We start from the raw sequence: 14,833 nt of genomic DNA, 5'->3' as shown, positions 1-14,833 counted from the left end.
GCCAGCTTGAAGATGCCATGCTCCAGTGGACAAAGATTAGGGATAATTAACCTGCTGGAAACCATCCAGCGCAATCATTCAAAAAATGATTTTTTTTAAGATTACCCTATCGACCCAGACAAACTCCTCTCCTCCTCTTGTGAATATTGCATCCCTGAACCGCAGGCTCAAGCCCATTTCTATCTGTGACCCCCCCCTTAGCTGAGCAATCCATTTAGGAAGCACACCTACATGAGGTACAGGGTACACACCTCCTGTTCTCCATGTTCACAACCCTTCAGAAGCGGGACCGTCTCCCCAGAAACGGGCACACAGCACATCAGAGTCTCTGTCGTGCTTACACAGGGCCAAGCCACTGTTTTTGAAGTTTCCCGATGACAAGGAGGGAAATCTCTCCTCTGACATGCTTTTTCATGTTAATTAGCATGTTTCCATGGCCTGATGTTGTGCAAAGCCCCAGGGGATGCTGTACTCGCTGCCTGGCACTGCACGGTGCTCAGGGATGTGGGAGCTTGGCAGGAGCTCACTCCACTGCTGCAGTCTGAGCTCCCTCCTCATCCTCACACCCCCGGGGTGGCAACCATCACCATTTGTGTCTGGTGTCATCAAACAGAGAGAAAAAAATCATGTTTTCCTTACTCCGACCCTTCATTACGTTGGATTTGGGGAACTCTCACAGCCAATTTTGCTCCTTGTGCGTGGCAGCACAGGTTTTGAAGGAGAGGGGTGGCCATAAAATCCTTGGCATAAAGTCCTTCTTCTCCACTGGTATCAGTGTCCCCTCCTCCCTGGGGCTGTGGGAGCCTCTCCTTGCCTGTTGCTATGTAGTGCTGTGGCTTTTCTTCCCCTTCCAACTTTCTGGGGCATAGGTGAGCTGAGGGTGCCTTGAATTTTGCTCCAAAATACAATGGAGGACCTGCCCAGGCCTGATTTTGTGCTGACATGAGCACAGGTGACTATTTCTGAAGGGCCAATCTCTGGCTGCCCATGACCACAGGGTAAGGACATGGGGATTTTGACAGGCACATTCTAACATGGAGCCATCACAAAGGCAGGAAAGAAATGTTCTTCAACTTCTTGCTCAATGCAGAGCTAGAGCTAAGTCAGGACCCACATTTGTGGCTCTGTTTGCTCAGTGCATCCCTGAGATCACCTCTGGGGCTCATACCTCACACAACAACTCTGATATTTGCCATTAGGTGGGTACATGCCACAATCTCACTAGCCCTGGCATCACAGGGACAGGTGACCTGCAGAGACCTTCCAGATGCCACCACATCCCATGGTCACTCAGTGGTCACACATGGTCAATATATTGGCATGAACTCCAGGGACAGCGAAAGCAAGGCACTGGGGGCCTGAGCAACCTGGTCTAGTGGGGGATGACCCTGTCTGTGGCAGGGTGTAGGAATGAGATGATCTTCAAGGTCCCTTCCAACCCAAACCAGTCTCTGACTCCCTGCCATGCCCTTCCCCGCGGTATTCCAGGGACACCTGCCCACTCTGCTCACCCCACCGACGCTATGCAGAGCTGCCAAGTTGCCTGAGCCATCCATTATAGCACCATTGTGAAGAGTTTTTAGCTTAAAAGTCCTTGAAAGTTTCCCACTGTGACTCGTTAAACAAGATCTTTTTCACTTTCCCTCTATTCTCCGCTAACAATATTTATACTCATTTCTTTTATTGAAATCTATCTGCCGCCTGTTCTATTAAAGCCACCTGAGTGGCAGCTCCTATTCTCCGGGAGCCTGCAGCCCATCTATTCTCCAGACAATGAGGTACAAGCAGTCTATCTTCTATTGTGCTTCCTGGCCTTCGGCTCTCAAATCTTCCATCTCAAAAAGGCATGTCAGAGACGCCTCCATGCAAAAGATTGGAATCCCGGGTTGTGGGGGCTTCCCAGTGTTGGCCTGGCTTGCTGCCCTCCCTCTCTGGGCGAGCACCTCCAGGGAGACGCTGCTGTGGCACCTGTGATCCCTCAGGGATGCATCTCTCCATCCTTAGTGTGGATTGTGGCATCAGCCGGCGCGCACGGCTCGCTGCTGCCGAGGTTTTTTGCACGTCTCAGACAACTTATTTGTTACCAGGAATAAAAGAGGAGCATTAAACCTTTTGTTTGCAAGAAGTAGTTCCTTGGGAAATAAATGGATTATGGAAATTAATATTTAAAGAAACAAAACAAAACAACTCAGGGACCAACCACCCTTGAACGAGGCTCTAACTCAGGAGTAAATGAGTCGAATAAAGAATGAGCTCTTTTATTTCAGTGTGAGGGAGAGCTCAGAGGCAGCTCAAGGCTCGGCAAAGTGGCAGCGACTGTCTTCAGCCTCTCCCAGCCTCTGCCTCCTCCTGGGGTGCTGGTAAGGACACTGGACCCCAGGAAAAGGTCCAGAGGGCACATGTCACCCTGTTAGAGCAAATTAGCAATGGCTACGGTTCACAAAGACCTTAAATAGTGTCAGATTTGCAGCAAAGATGGGTGCAGGGCTCGTTAGAGGGCAGCTGTTCTTAATGACACCCACCCATTATTGCCAGCATGAGCTGAATCCCTTTCTCCTTGGCCCTGGAAAGGCAAGGGTGACCCTTGTGGTGACACTGGGAGGGACTGATGCTTGGCAGAAGCTGTGACTGGCATGGAGCCACTTCCCACGGAGCTTTTCTGCCTCCTTGCAAAAACAAATGCAAAAGGTACATGAAAATCAATGTCGAGGCTCCCACAGAGCCAAGCCTTCTCCAGAGAGCTCCTGAGGAGACAGCATCTCCCAGCAGCTCCTGCCCGAGCACCAGCACTGCTCCTGGCACCACTCTTCCTCCCATGGTCTCTTCCACAGCCCAGAGCATCCAATCAGGCACCCAACACAAAGTCCTCTTTCCTTCCTTTCCTTACCCCTCCTTCCTCCCTGTGGTTTTTTCCCCCATAGCTGCTTCCAAGGTGAGAGAGGACAGCGTTGCTGGAATGAAAGATTCTCCTGCATGCCCTCTCCCAGCAGTGGCTCTAATTCATTTTTCATGGCCCCTTGCAGTGACAAAAGCCGCTGCTTCTCTCTTGTAAGCATGCACCATGCAATAAGTCAAAGCTGATGTGCATTTTCCCCCTGGGTGCCGAAGCTGCGCTTTTGATTTAATTTGTCCTGTTGTTTGGCGCTCAGCCTTCGCTGGTGAGTTCCTCTGGAAAGGTGGGAAGTAGGGGCCCATCCATGTGGAGGGGCTGCCTAACAGATGGGGTACAGTGGGTAGTGGTTAAATAATTTGTTGCAATGCTACCAAGATGTTGGAGAGCGACAGATGCTGCTGGAGAAAATCACTCAAACACGCATCCTGTTTGTGGGAACGCTGCTCCTCCATTAAATCCTGTCGCAACTTGGCTCCTCTGGAGCTCTTCCCGTTTCTGGCAGCTTCCTCGCTGGCTCTGGGAGAAGCTGTGGTGCACAGGGCTTGGCAAGGAGAGCAAGAACCAAGGTTGCTCCTGCCTGCTCCAGGGACACCTGCCCACTCTGCTCACCCCACCGATGCTATGCAGAGCCGCCAAGTCACCTGAGCCATCCATTATAACACCATTGTGAAGAGTTTTTAGCTTAAAAGTCGTTTATCTGCAGGTGCTTTGCAAAGAACCCTAAAAAATTCCATGGGAGATCCACCACATTCCTTCCCAACAACTCCATGTGACCACATTGCTGTGCAGGAGAAAACATTCCCAACCCCTGCCAAACTTGAGGCACCCTGCTTTCCTCTGGATTTGTGTGAAAAAGAGCTGCTGGCAGCCAGGACCGAAGGGTCCCTCCGTCTGGAAATTTAAACCCCAAGGCTTTCTCCACAGGACAAGCTCTTAAGAAGCAATTGCAATGCAAAGCGTTAAATGGCTGTAACCTCGGCTAAGCCGTATTTCAGCCGCATTAGGGAAATATCCCTCAGATGGGAAGCAAGTGGCATAATGGCATTAGAGTAAAAAAATAAGCATCAAGTGCCGGCTAAATCCATCCCCAGAGCTGGCAAGAAGTCATGGGGATCTGGGAAACTTTCCCTTCTCCACACGTATCCCAGCAGACAGCTCATGGCAAGCCCGGACTCTGTGGCTGCCACAACTTTCTGCAAATGGGGGATATTTTCCATCCCTCTTTCTCCCCTGGGACCCCCTGACCACTCTTCACCCCCCAGAGTCATCTGAATCATGGCAGGGTGAGACTTGCTGTCGCCTCTCCGTCATCTTTATCCCGTCTTTATTTTTTCAGACACGCTATTTTCCAGCCCAGTGGCCTTGCTCTGTCCCTTGTGTTTTATGGCACTGATGTCTCCATTTCTGCAGGATCACTCACAATATTGTGGCTTATTGAGAGAAGCCAGGGAAATGCAGGGGTGATGGGTTGGATGGGTTTGGGGCTCTGGGGGGCTGGTGAGGATGCCCTGGGTCTGGGGAAGGGGGATGAGGTGGTTGTGACAGGAATTTCAGGGATGTGTGATGCTGGGTGGCTGAGACTGGGGGACTGGAGGCTGGGCTGAGCCCCTTCCTTGGAGCCCATCACCCCCTCCTCAGGTCTCTGTGTAGGTATTGGCCCTGCTACAGGAGCTGGGAGGGCAGCGAGAGGCATTGCTCTGCAAGGGAAATGCCATTTTAAATAACAGCAGTGTGTCACAGGAAGGGGAAAAACCCATGGGCTACAGCATTGCTCTGGCTTTAAATTATACCATAGGAGAATAAAAATAAAAGAGAGGAAGACAGAGAGAGAGGCCAGGAGGAAAAAGAATTGCCATTGTTTTACCAAGCAGATGGGAAAGTTCAGGGGATCAGAAAAAGACTATTATTATCTTGACTCGACCGAGAGAAGATGGGAAAGGAAGAGGCATTTTTTTTCCCTGCAGTGAGGAATGCTGTGGCTGAAGTAATTTCAGCAAAGAGTCGGAAGGAAACGATGCCATCAGCTTGGGGTAGCACCCAAGTTACCCCCACAGCCTGGGCACGCCACCATGATTTCCCTTTTTGTCCCCTTTCCCTGCAGTGACACCACGTCCTGTGCTTCTATTGCAAGGCCAGGGAGGGGTAACCAGGGCACACATTTCTCACCACCTCCAGCTGCAGCAACGTGCCAGATGTACAGCCAGATGTGCCCACTGCCAGTGGCGCTGCAGCTGTGGGCACCCCTCCATGGCACTGCTGGTCCCACCACCTTCCCAGCCTCGGGGCATGGCCACCTGCCACAACTACCCAAATTTCTGCTTCCTTGTCCCAGAAACCCATTGCTTGTCTACAAGCCATTAAATATCCTAAATACGCAACGAATTTCCTGCTGGCTGTTTAACATGAGCAGAACATGATTTTTTTTTCTCCCCAAATTCATGTGAAAAGCCCTTTTTCTGTGTCTGCAATGGTGCTACAGCTCCGTGGCTGTAACTTCACTGTTGTTCTCCAGCTTGGTACGGGGCAGCTGAGCCACTCTGGCTCTCCAGCTCCTTGCCCTTACAAGCACAGCAGCATTTCTCAGCCTCACCAGAGACAAACAGACTCTTTTTCTTCCCATATTCAGGCCAGGGGAAGGGCACAGCCCTGAGGCCCATGGCAGTGACCGAGCACAGACATCAACAACTGATTTACAAACTGGGGCAAACACTGGTGCAGCATCTTCCCTGACAAGTGTCAAGGTGATGGGACAGGGAAACAAGGAGGTGAGTGTAGGTCAGTCCTGTCAGAGCATCCTTCACCCCCACCACATCCCTCCTTAAAGCTTCTTTGCCACTCAATTTCCTCTCTTTCCTTCTATCCTCACTTTCTCTCCTCCTCTTTTCCCTCTTCCTCCCTCTGCCACGTGGTCTTTCCCTCAGTCCCCCCACTTTGCCTTGTCACCTTTCCTTCCCTGCAGCCACTTCTCTCTTGCACCCCTGGGACACAGAGAGGGGCTGGCAACCTGCCCTGCTTAATCCCAGGGCCACTGACTCCTCGGGCACTTAATATTCACGACAGAGAGAAACATTTCATGGCGAATTGGACGCACATTCAACTGGAAATGGAAATTTTATGACTCTTCTCACTCTGCGCAGCAGATTACACCAGCTGAGAAAACATGGAAGCAAATGAACAACCTGTGAACTGTAAAGTATATTAATAATGAAATCACAGCCCGGGAAATGAAGGCTTTATTCTGTTTATATTCTGCTCCATTAATGGAGAGTGCTCGCAGTAGCTCCACCCCATTAGCTGGCAATCTGCGCCCCAGGAAGAGTGCAAGGATGGTGGGGGAATGGTGGCACTGGGCAAAATCCTCCTTCCCTCTGGGAAGTTTGGCTCAAAGCATTTCCCTCTGCTGCCTCCATGTATGGACAGTGGGGGTGGGTGAACATGGGGGTTATCTTTGGTGCCCTGCCCTGTGCAAGCTTGGGAGCAAGGTTATAAGGCAAGGAATGGAGCAAATGGTGATGCCAGGAAAAAGAAGGAACAAATTTGGGTGTAAATCAGCTCCAAAACCACAAGGAGACACCCAGCAAAGAACTGGCACTGGGAAAAACATCCATAGAGAGCCTTATGTGCTTTCTCCTTGGGCTGCTCTTTCCCATCCCCTGCCTGCTGTGTTTGAGCGTCCCCACCTCTCCAGCATCCTTCCCACCCCTCATCACCACATCCCATTTCTCCAGGGATGGAAGCACTTGTGCACCCACAGCCCCAGAGCCACGTTGATGGCCACAAACTGAGCCAGGCAGGCAGGGTTTGTGCAAATAAATATTTCAGTGCTATTACCCGGCTCACAGCCCTGTCCTTGGCTCAGCAGACCTGGGCCATGTGTGACACAGCCCAGCCAGGCTCTCTCCTTCCCGAAAACAACAGCAGCAGCTTATGCAAAGCACATCACGGGAGCTAAAAGGAGCCAGAGCAGAGTTTTCTATAGCTGGAGCGACCTGGTGTTGACAGAATGGGGACGCATTTCCACAGCTCAGATTTTTATAATAATACCTCAAGGGAGTCGCTGGCAAAGTTTGGCCCAAATATAATTAGTTTGCACAGCTATTAGGGGCTGATAAAAGGTTTTAATTTGCGTGGAGATCTCTGGAATCTCAGACACTCCTGTCCCTTGCTCTTCCCCAGGCCAGCTGAATGAAAGGAGAGTCCCAGGCAGGGAGCGACACAAAGCCACGCATTTATCAGGGAAACAGGGAGTTGTGTTCAGCAGCAAAGAAGAGAAGGAAAATCCAACAAAAAGCTGACATTGCTGGTGTGTTGGGCTTTGTCCTCTTTGTCCCACCACGCCATTAACACATCCCATTCTTCCTGCAGGGAGATGCCATGCAGAGCACAGATCAGGGCATTTGCAACTCCTCAGTGGGTCGCACCTTTGTGGGAAAGGTGGTCAGGGACCAAGAGGACAAGACACAGGATAAAATCTGGGGGTGCAGGCAGGGCTTCCTGGTTTTGCCCCCTATTAGGGCAGCAGGCAGCTGCTTCCCCAAACTGTGATGAGGAGCACATCCCTCTCTGCCTCTGGCAAACTGGGAAAGTGTGACATTGCAAAGCTGCATTTAGGGAATGTCTTGAAACCAAGAGGGTTCCCCCCCCCACCTTTTTTTAAGGGAAAGACATTGCCTCATTTGTAGCTGGAAGGGGTCTTGTTATTTTTGTACCAAGATGCATATTTTAGAGGTATCTATGCCAAATATGCAAAATCAGCTCCAAGAGTTCATTTCCACCATGCAGAGAGCCAAAAATATTACTTTTATACACATAAAAGTACATAATCTCCCATTGCTTTGAACAAGCAGGAGGAACTAGGGTGCATCAGGAAGGGAAATGCTAAAAGAAGCTCCCCACATGTCATGCTAACCAAGTTTTAGTCATTCCTTGGCAAAAGAACAACATGGAACTCATGAAATGATTCCACCAGATTCTGTCCCCTGCTGGGCCACATCCCTCTCCCATGGGAGCTGATAGAGAAGCTGCTGGCACTCAACAGACTGAATATTTCCCCTGATCCCTGTCAGGATCTTGCTGGTGGTCATATGGGTCCACATTCTTCTTAAGCAACCCATGGCAATGCCAGTTGCCTCCATCACCACAACCACACAAAAAAAACAGTGTCCATCCCAAAGTCCTGCTTCTCCATGGCCACTTCACCCTATTTATTTCTCCTGTTTGTATACCCTACATGATACAAGCAGAGCTGGACCACTGCTGACCCTTTGCCCAGCTGCTCTGTCTGGCACACATTGATTAAAGGAGTATCAAAAGTGGTGGCAGATTTACAGGTTAACAATGATTTAGTGGAGAGCACCGGAGCCAAATTAATGCTGGCTATAATGTAGTTTACCTCATTAAACAATGCACACCAAGATCCTGTCTGTTGTAAAACAATTGGTCTCTGAAGCCTAGTGTTCATCTTCCAGGGTTGCTGGGAGATAATAAATGGGTAATATTCCGGCGATAATGGTAATGGAGTCACGGCTCAGAGCTAATATTATGGCAAAGCAGTAATTATTTCAACAGTAAACAAGGGGATGGTTGAGCTGCCGACAGGATTGGAGCCAGTTGAAATGCTCCAGTTAGTACAGTGGAGCCCAGGCCTGCAACTGCCTCTAGGAAGGAGGACAAGGGGCTTGGCCACCAAGTGTGTCAGTTGAACCTTTGTTGAGTCACCCAGACATCAAAAGACAGGAGGGACACATGCACTAAAGTGAGGTGGGACAGCATGTACAACATGTTGGCCATCCCAACCCAACCCAACCCATCCAAACCCATCCTATCCTATCCTATCCTATCCTATCCTATCCTATCCCATCCCATCCCATCCCATTGTCCCATCCCACCCCATCCCATGCAGAGCTGGCAGCTCAGGCTGGGCTCTGAGCTCCATCACACAGCAGGAGCACTCACTTCCCTCCTTTGACACACCACTCATGTTGGCTCAAAGCAAATCTCCGAAGCAGAAAAGAGGCAGAGCAGAGACACAAGACCCAGGATGAACACAGAAGGAGCCTTACACGAACCATCTGCTCCCTCTGAGAGGTGTTTCCCTGCTAAAAGGGCCAGGAGAGGACACAGGTCTCTGGTCTTCCATTAATGAGGTGACATGAGGACAGGCTAATGGGAGCAATCTCACAGCACGTGCAGCTGATCAGGGGAGGAACAAGGCAGAACAAAAGCAGACAGAGATTTTCCCACCCAAGAGGATTCCCCTTCTCCCTGTGCCTTCCAGCTGGGCTCCAGATCTGATGCCCAACCTATAAATATCCTCTGCCTCCTTTCCAGGGAGGATGAAGATGGCAGGCAAGGTGCTTGATGGACAAACCTCTGAGACAGGAGGATGCCTCCCCTTCCCAGGGACAAGCACCTCTCCAAGCTGGATAATTTTTGCAGATGTTTGTCCTCTTGTTTTAAGCCTTGCCAAGAGCCAGGGAGAATCAATATACCCAAATATACCAGACTTCTCCCAGAGTCCCTTTGCTGGTTTGCTGCTGATGTATAGACAGATGATCTCATGAGACCTCTGCCACATCAGGCCACCGTGTCTCATCTATCTTAAGTGCAGATACGAGCTGTGATTACTGCTGCCTCTGAGTGCCTCACGTCTGGAATGTGTTTATCCTCCTGCAGTTCTGTGAGACAAGTGACTGCAATTGTTCCTCTTCCAGGGAGGCCACGGAGGTTAAACGGGCAGATCATGGGGGATATCCTGGATGTGGCCACATCAGGATCCTCCAGGCATCTCCCCAGGATCTGCCTTGTAGCACTGAGGCATCACCTGCCCCACAAATGACAGCTCAGCCTCAGCTCAGGACTCCAGCTCTGCATAGGATCCAGCTTTCAGCACCCAGCTTAATCCTGAGATTAATGAGGGATTCCCACCACACAGACCTCTTGATCAGACCTCTTACAAGTAAATACACCATCAGCCAAACCATAATGTTTTCCTACCCTGGCAGCCACTGTCTTAAGCCTCACACCAGAATCCATCATACTACAGCAATAATCAAAAAGCAATTAGATAAAACCATGGCAGAAAAGTCCATCAAGGGTCATTAAGGATGACGACTTGGATGCAGCCTCTGGCTCGGGGTGTCTGTGTATGGCAGAGCAGTGCTGGATGAGCCAGTGGAGGGATCTGCATGCAGATCCACACCCACTTTACACCCTTTCCTTGTGCCTCTGGCCCTGCCATGGCACGATAACCCCACTTGTCTGCCCACGCAGCCCTCCTCATCATTACTGCTAAACTGTGCCTGCTCCTCCTGGGACAGAGGCTGCTGAGCTTTCATTCCTCCTGGAAGATCCCTCACTTCAATTCCTTGGCACATTTCCCAAGCTTAATGGGAGGCATGACTAGTTTTGTGTCTGCAGCACAGATAAATATCCCCTGGATAGCTCAACGTGGTGCCACTCTCTCTGCCAGTGCCTTGGCGTCACCCTGAGCCCGGTGGCCCGGCGTGCTGGGCTTCATCCCAGCCAAGAAACCTCAGCCTTCATCCACTGAGAGATGAAAACTGGCCTGACAATATGACAATTGCCATGACAACATCAGTTACCCCACAAAAATAAATAAAAAGCCCAGTAACTATGGAAACACCTGAGTGACCAAAACCAGGCTATTAACCAGAAGACCTCGCTGCAGTTTACAGACAGCGTCGGCACCGCGAGGCTGGGGCTGTAATCCAGCCAAAGACTCAGAAACACAACGTGCTCTGCACCTAAGGGTGCAAAATGGGCGTTTATGGGCACACAGAGCATTGCCTTTCAGACCCCTGAGTCCAAGTCTGTGCAACTTCTACCTCCCCTGGGCACATGCTGCTGCCTTCATGCCAGGTGTTACATCCAGGCCACTGTTATCTACATCATTCTCTCCCTCTTTGCCTCTTTTGCTCTGTCCCTTCACCCCCAAGGTGCCTCTCTTAATTGCCATCCCAAGGGCCTGGGCCCCACAGGGGTACCAAGAAGGGATGGAGCTGCCCCATCCCATGCCAGATCTTGGCACCTCACAGCAGTTTCACAAGGCTGAGTTTTGAAGCCCCAGTGCCTGGCAGCTCTGCTGGTACTTGTGATGCCAGCTGGAGCATCCAAGCCCAGGACAAAGCCTCTAAGCTGTTAAGCCTCCTCTGCTGAGGCAGAAGAAGCTGTGACTCCAGCAGCTTCACTTCTTTTTCCACCTCAATCTGTTCAGCTGCATTAACAGGAGTTGCTGTGAGTTAATACAGCATTACTGGGAGGAGAAATAAAATAAGACAGAGAGAAGTAAGGCAGAGGGACAGAAGACAGGCTTTATCACACCTTATTTGGACTGGCCACAGGCTCACAAAACACTTCTCCAGAGCCAGCAGCCTGATTCTGTTCATGCAGGAGGATGAGGATGGGCACAGGTAGGACCAAGGTCTGAGAACCATTGGAGGCACCAACAAGACCAACACACCTGCATTTCTCAAAATCAGAAGCAGAAAACTCTCTTGCTCAGGTCCACTGAGCTCTTGAGTTACACTGTGAACTTGATCTCCTCATCCCAGCTGCAGGAACTCCTCCAGCCCCCAAACCAAAGAGAGCTTCCAAAATGGGTTTCACAACTCCTAGATCATGGCAACAGCTGCAGGCAGGCAAATTCAGCAGAGTTTACCAGCCCAAGCCACTGAATGCAAATTCATTGGAGCAATGACAGAACAGCCAAGCAGTCAGAGGAGCCTGGAGTGGCTGGCACAGGGTCTCAAGTGAGATCAGTCACCAGGGAGCCGGGCTGCTCTTGGTGTGTATTCTCTGAAAGGCCTTCCCCTGCACTCCCTGGTGAGCAAACACTCTTATTTGCTCCATTTCCCACCAACAGGTGCACTGTGTGCTCGCAGGTGCCAAGGAAATCATAAAACCTGTGAAGTGCCTTTGCACAGAGCAGCACTCACCAGTGTCAGCTCGGGGACAGCTCCTGGTGGGGCCGTGCCTGGCACACACAGCCTGTGCCAAGCAACACTGCTGAGAGCCACTTCCCCACTCACTGTGGGAACCCTTAAATTATGCACCAGCATTCTCTCAAACAATTCTCCCTTGTCCCTTTTCTCCACCACTTCAAGAGAGATGGAGGGAGATGGTGAGAAGGAACAGGTGGCAGTTCGCTCAAGACTTCCCATGGGATGAGTAGAAAAACCAAGAGGGGCCAGCAGCAAGCTTTGGGTTTTGCTTGGCCCTGGCACTCTGAATTAGAATGTATCCTACATCCCTGATCTGCTATAGCACCTCTATGCATTTTCTCTGGCTCTCATTTCAGTCCTCACACTCCCGATCTTCATCTTTGCTGTGTGTGGTGAATGCAAAATGGAGAAGTAGAGGTTCCCCTTGGTGCCTTGGCAGACCTAGAAACAGAGGAGCTGCCCACGGAGATGGGCAGCCATGGAAGTTGTCCTGGGCCACCTCTGGGCTCATCACCCTCCATCAGCAGGAGACCAGGCTCTGGTAAATCTCTGTGATCATTTGTTCCCTTTGAGTTTTGAAAGCAGAATGCCTAATCATGGCCAAAATCAGGAAAGAGCTGCTGCTGCAAATTACACAGCGCCACAGGTAATTTCTGATTAGCTCACTCTTCCTCTCCTGGTGCATCCTCAGTTTCCATAGCAGCTAAGTCCTAAGTAAAATGGAAACATCTGGTTCAAGCGCATGTAAAGATTCCCTGGGGAAAAAAACCTGCTGGATGGCAGCAAACACAGAAAATAGCCCTTGTGAAAGACAGAGGCATCAGGAGCTGGGAGCCTGGTTAGGACAGGATGGATGGCATGTGGGAGAAGGCAGCAAGGGGCACAAGAGTGGGAGACAAGGGTTCTGGGGAGCAGGAGGGGATGTAGGAAGGAGAGAAGGGCTGTGGGAAAACAAGATGCTTGTGAAAAACAGGTACTGAGGAGGCTGAGCAAAACAAAAATATGTTGTCAGGGTAGACAAGGGGACGAGTAGGAAGAAGAGGCTTCAAGGTGGGAACACATGGAGATTGCCTCCACCATAAATGTGACAGCAACTTTGATTCCATAGAGAGATGCTCAGGGATGGGGAGGAGCACATGATCCATACAAAGACCCTGACCAAAACCACCAGCCCAGAAGCAAGCCCACCTACAGTGGATAAGCCAAGATGTGCTCTGGGGGAATGGTTTGTAGAGGCTCCTGTCAAGGGAATGGGCTGAGATGCCACCAACTCAGCTTGCTCAGCCTGGGCTTTGCAGAGTGATGGATCTGGCCCAGCCATTCCCTCCAGCACAGACAAATAGCAAAAAATCAATGGAGCTGCAACGAGACACCGCAGCCCTCGTCAGGAGCTGGGCAGGGAGAGCAGCCACGGTGCCATCCGCCACTGCCGCCCCTGCGCCGGCTCCTTCGGCTGCCGGACAGCCTGGCCGGGCGTCCCCAAGGAGAGCTTGAGGCAGTTGTCTGGAACAACAGCCCACATTGGTAAAACCCCAGGGGAAACAGGACTCTGAGGCGGAACTGAAGCGCTTAGACAGGATCAGAGGATCAGAGGCAGGCGTTGCCGCTTGGCCGCGCGGCTCATCCCAGCCGGAGCCTCCGGATCTCACCCCCGGCTCACCCACGAGAGCCTCGCAACCGCCTGGGAATAACAGGGCAGCAAAACGCAAAACAAGTGCCAAAAAGCAGCTGGGAAAGGGGGTTGAAATTATACGGTCCTGCACGCCTGGGAATTTGCTTCCCAGCAGTCACACCCACACAGTTCTGCTGAGGGTTTGCTTACCAATTAACAAGGCCACCAATTAATGCTTCATGTGTTTTCCTGCTCATTTGCACTATTTACAATCCTCCTTTGAAGCAACCTGTAAGAATTGCCTGAAAAATTTTCAAAACATGGCCAGACAAGCACGTTCAATGTGAAATGCGAGTGCCCCATGCAGGAGCTCCATGATCCTTGTGTGTCCCTTCCAACAGAGACTATTCCCTGATTCTATAAACCTCTGAGCACAACAACCCCAACCTGGCACCTACAGCCAGTCTTCCACAGGACCAAAACCATCAGCTCCTCTTTCAGACCACCAGGATGGATGTTCCTCCACCAAAGTCACCAAGTCCTGTGTTGAGTCACATCTTTTTGGTGCATTTCACCTTCTCCTGGCAACACAAGGAGCCACTGACCCCTCCCCAGCCACTCACAAAGAGTGCTGTGCCCTTCCCAAAATATTTCAGGCAATGTTTGGTTCTTACCTTTGGGTGAGATGTGTCTCCAGGTGATTGTTGGGTCTGGCCTGCCCGTGGCTATGCAGGTGAGGCTGACGTTGCCGCCCTCGTTGATGGAGATGTCAGAAGAGATCTCGGTGATTTTTGGAGACACTGCAATGATGCAAAGAGGAGAAGGAAAATGAAACTGGTTCTGCTTCAACTCAAATCTTAGACTGTGGGTGAAGGAGGCTGAATTTCCATCCTCCCTCAGCTTTGACAATTTTTGCAGTAGCCCATCAGTCTCATCTGACTTGGCAGGATGAAACAGGGAAAAGAGGGGGCAGAGAAGACACAGCTGAAGTGGGAAGAAACTGTAGCCAGAGGGGATTCAGTCATTTTAGGGAGGCTCGAGAAACTCCTCCGTGGTGTGAGACAGTACTTCTTCCTACCCCACTTCCAGCATTCCCTGTGTCCTCCTAGACATGACAAACCCTTCCCAGCAGAGCTGCATCATCCTGAGGAAACACGAGTCATCCCCTTCAAACTCCTGCAGCTTTTCCTCTTTTCCAGGCCCTTGTAAGCACAGGAGCACCAAGAGGAGCTGGGCATGAAGAGAGAATCTGCTGAGGAGCCTTTGAGGTCGACCACCCTGCAAAGGGAGGGAAATTCTGCAGGGATGAAAACCATCCCCCTGCATTGGCACTGCCACCCAGAGCATGCAGGAGTGAGTCAGACA

General features: G+C 50.9%; 1 protein-coding gene across 6 annotated transcripts in view; it reads right to left on the bottom strand.

Annotated features, from left to right (window-relative positions):
- The window catches only part of LOC139601016 (protein CEPU-1), a 395,403-nt gene that overhangs the window by 13,433 nt on the left and 367,137 nt on the right, over positions 1 to 14,833 (bottom strand). For all 6 annotated transcript variants that reach the window (XM_071449689.1, XM_071449691.1, XM_071449693.1 and 3 more), the window contains one exon: positions 14,143 to 14,268. In XM_071449689.1, the coding sequence (XP_071305790.1) occupies positions 14,143 to 14,268 (126 nt within the window). The remainder of the gene's footprint in view (positions 1 to 14,142; positions 14,269 to 14,833) is intronic.

The sequence above is a fragment of the Agelaius tricolor genome, unplaced genomic scaffold, assembly GCF_023055355.1.
Source record: "Agelaius tricolor isolate 1412-34295 unplaced genomic scaffold, bAgeTri1.0.p SCAF_29, whole genome shotgun sequence".
Classification (NCBI taxonomy): Eukaryota; Metazoa; Chordata; class Aves; order Passeriformes; family Icteridae; genus Agelaius; species Agelaius tricolor.
This window is presented reverse-complemented; position numbering and strand designations above follow the sequence as displayed.